The sequence below is a fragment of the Trypanosoma equiperdum genome (assembly GCF_001457755.1).
Source record: "Trypanosoma equiperdum strain OVI genome assembly, contig: ctg_1309, whole genome shotgun sequence".
Classification (NCBI taxonomy): Eukaryota; Euglenozoa; class Kinetoplastea; order Trypanosomatida; family Trypanosomatidae; genus Trypanosoma; species Trypanosoma equiperdum.
In genome coordinates this window covers 1,316-3,366 of record NW_027123293.1, presented here as the reverse complement: position 1 = coordinate 3,366, position 2,051 = coordinate 1,316, and the positions used below count along the sequence as shown (strand labels likewise).

The window sequence follows — 2,051 nt, the reverse complement described above, 5'->3', positions numbered from 1 at the left end:
TTTCATAAAATGTCACCATAATTCTGTATACTCATAGGACACTTTCATTAAAAAATTTATATTATCGTGAATTTACATTTATTTTCATATTTTTATCAAAAAGTTTTAAAATGGATCAAATTTAGAAAATTTTAGTAATTTTACCAAATTCTTTCAAAATAAAAAATCTCATAAATTCAATAATATATAGAAAAAAGTTAGAATTTTACCAAACTCGCAAATGCAACAACCATACTGAGAGCCAATTTCTTATTGACGAGAAAACTGGAATCCTTGCACTCTTTTCCATCACATTTGCAATCAGTAGCCTTTTCGCAGTCTTTTTGCTCTTTGCCTGCGCACATGAATTCAGTTTTTCCATCTTCCCCTTCTTGGTTTACTGCTTCTTTTGCTGCTGCTTGTTTGCCTTCCTCACTCAATGTGCACCTTTTTTTCTCATCCTTTTCTTCCTTGTCCCATTTGCAGGGTGGTTTGCACTCTGTGTCTTTGTTTATCTTATTGCACTGGCGGGCCGATGTTTCTGTCGCTTCGTTGCCGTTTCTGTTTGCTTTTTCATTACCTGGTCCTGCAGTTTGTGAAAGCGCATTTTGAAATGAGAGCTTTCGTTTGAATTCCCTCTTCAGATCAATTGCATATGCTTTTATTTTATGCACCGCTTCTATTTTCGTTTGACTGTCGGCGGCAATTAGTTGGTCAATTTCTATGGCACTATACAGATTGTCAGCCCATGGGATCGCCCGGTGTCCGGTCTGCTTGGTGGCAAATTTGGCGGAGTAGTCGATGCACGCAGCGTTTGTGGCTGTGCATGTGCTTGTTTGCTGGGTCGCACCAAGCATGATTTTTTTTCGCAGCTGTCGCTGCGGGTGTGTGGCCTAGCTTCGCCTGTACTGCTGCCATTGCCTGCTTGAGGGCTTCCAATGCTGTGGTTGTTGGTTGATCGCCGTCGCACTGCGTGATGAAAATAGTATTTGTGCGCGCAGCGAAATTGTTGACGCTTGTCGTTGCCGAGCCCGGGTCGGTGCCAGTGCATTTGTTGGCTGTTTTCGTGCCGCACAAACAGAGGATGTCTAAGGTTAATGATGATCCTGCATTCTTCGTGGTGCACGTGGCGGTTTTGTCGACGTTGCCAGTTATTGGCTGGCACTCGCCAGTGGCCGCGTCTGCTTTCAGTGGGCTGGCGCATATTGCCGCATCTATTTTTGCTTTGAGTGCCGCTAGTGCGTCTTCTTGGTTAGCTTGAGGCTGCGTTTCAGTCTGCTATTTGGTTTTTAGCGCTTCCAACGCCGTATAGGTGGCGTAACTCCTTAACCACTCTTTTGTCATCTCGTCTTTTGGGATGTTCCTTCCCTTGCTCCAACCTTGTTCTGGATCTTTGGTTGCTTCTTTTTGCCTTTCCCAAGAATCCCATTCCTTTTCCCAGTTTATGTCGCCGAGTTTTGCCCCTTGGCTTTTCTTGTATGCATTCCACCCTTTTTGATCCCTTGATTTTCCGAACAAATTCCGCCACTCCTCCGTTGCAACTGACATATTGTAGTTAAGAATGTCAGCGAGGTCGGAATCAACGTTAATGCTAGAATATTCTGTTTTCCTCAAAGCTCGTGCCGCCGTATAAACTTGACAAAGTGCTAGAAAGTCTGGACGATTTTCGTTTGCCGCGCCCGATTTCCCCTTGGTAGCCATTATTGCCGCAACTATGAGTCGGGTTTAAAAAACTAACATTGCCTTGTAAATTACCTTGTAAAAAACGAGTTGAGGCATAGTTTTTGTTTCCTCGCGTGGGGAATCTTCTGGCCACGCTACGAGCTTCCGCTTGTTGTCTAACTTCTTCATGGGGCTGATGGTTACAGTTTATTAGCTTTAAACAAATCCAATTCTTTAAACACATTGCCACAAATATTCTCATATTCAACGACCCATTCTTTACCATCTATCGTATAAGTTTTAATTCTTCCAAAGTTTTTCGCACTAAATTTCCTCATTTTCAACTAATTCTTTCAAGTAATATTTTTCACAATCACTTTCGCCTTCCACTCCCATGCAATTGTTTGTCA

At 42.6% G+C, this 2,051-nt stretch overlaps 1 pseudogene across 1 annotated transcript in view; it reads right to left on the bottom strand.

The window, feature by feature from the left end:
- Positions 1 to 1,841: 1,841 nt before the first annotated feature.
- The window catches only part of TEOVI_000819400:pseudogene, a 592-nt pseudogene continuing 382 nt past the window's right edge, over positions 1,842 to 2,051 (bottom strand). The window contains exon 4 of the mRNA in view: positions 1,842 to 2,051. This exon is cut by the window's right edge and continues 9 nt beyond it. Within this exon, the coding sequence occupies positions 1,842 to 2,051 (210 nt within the window).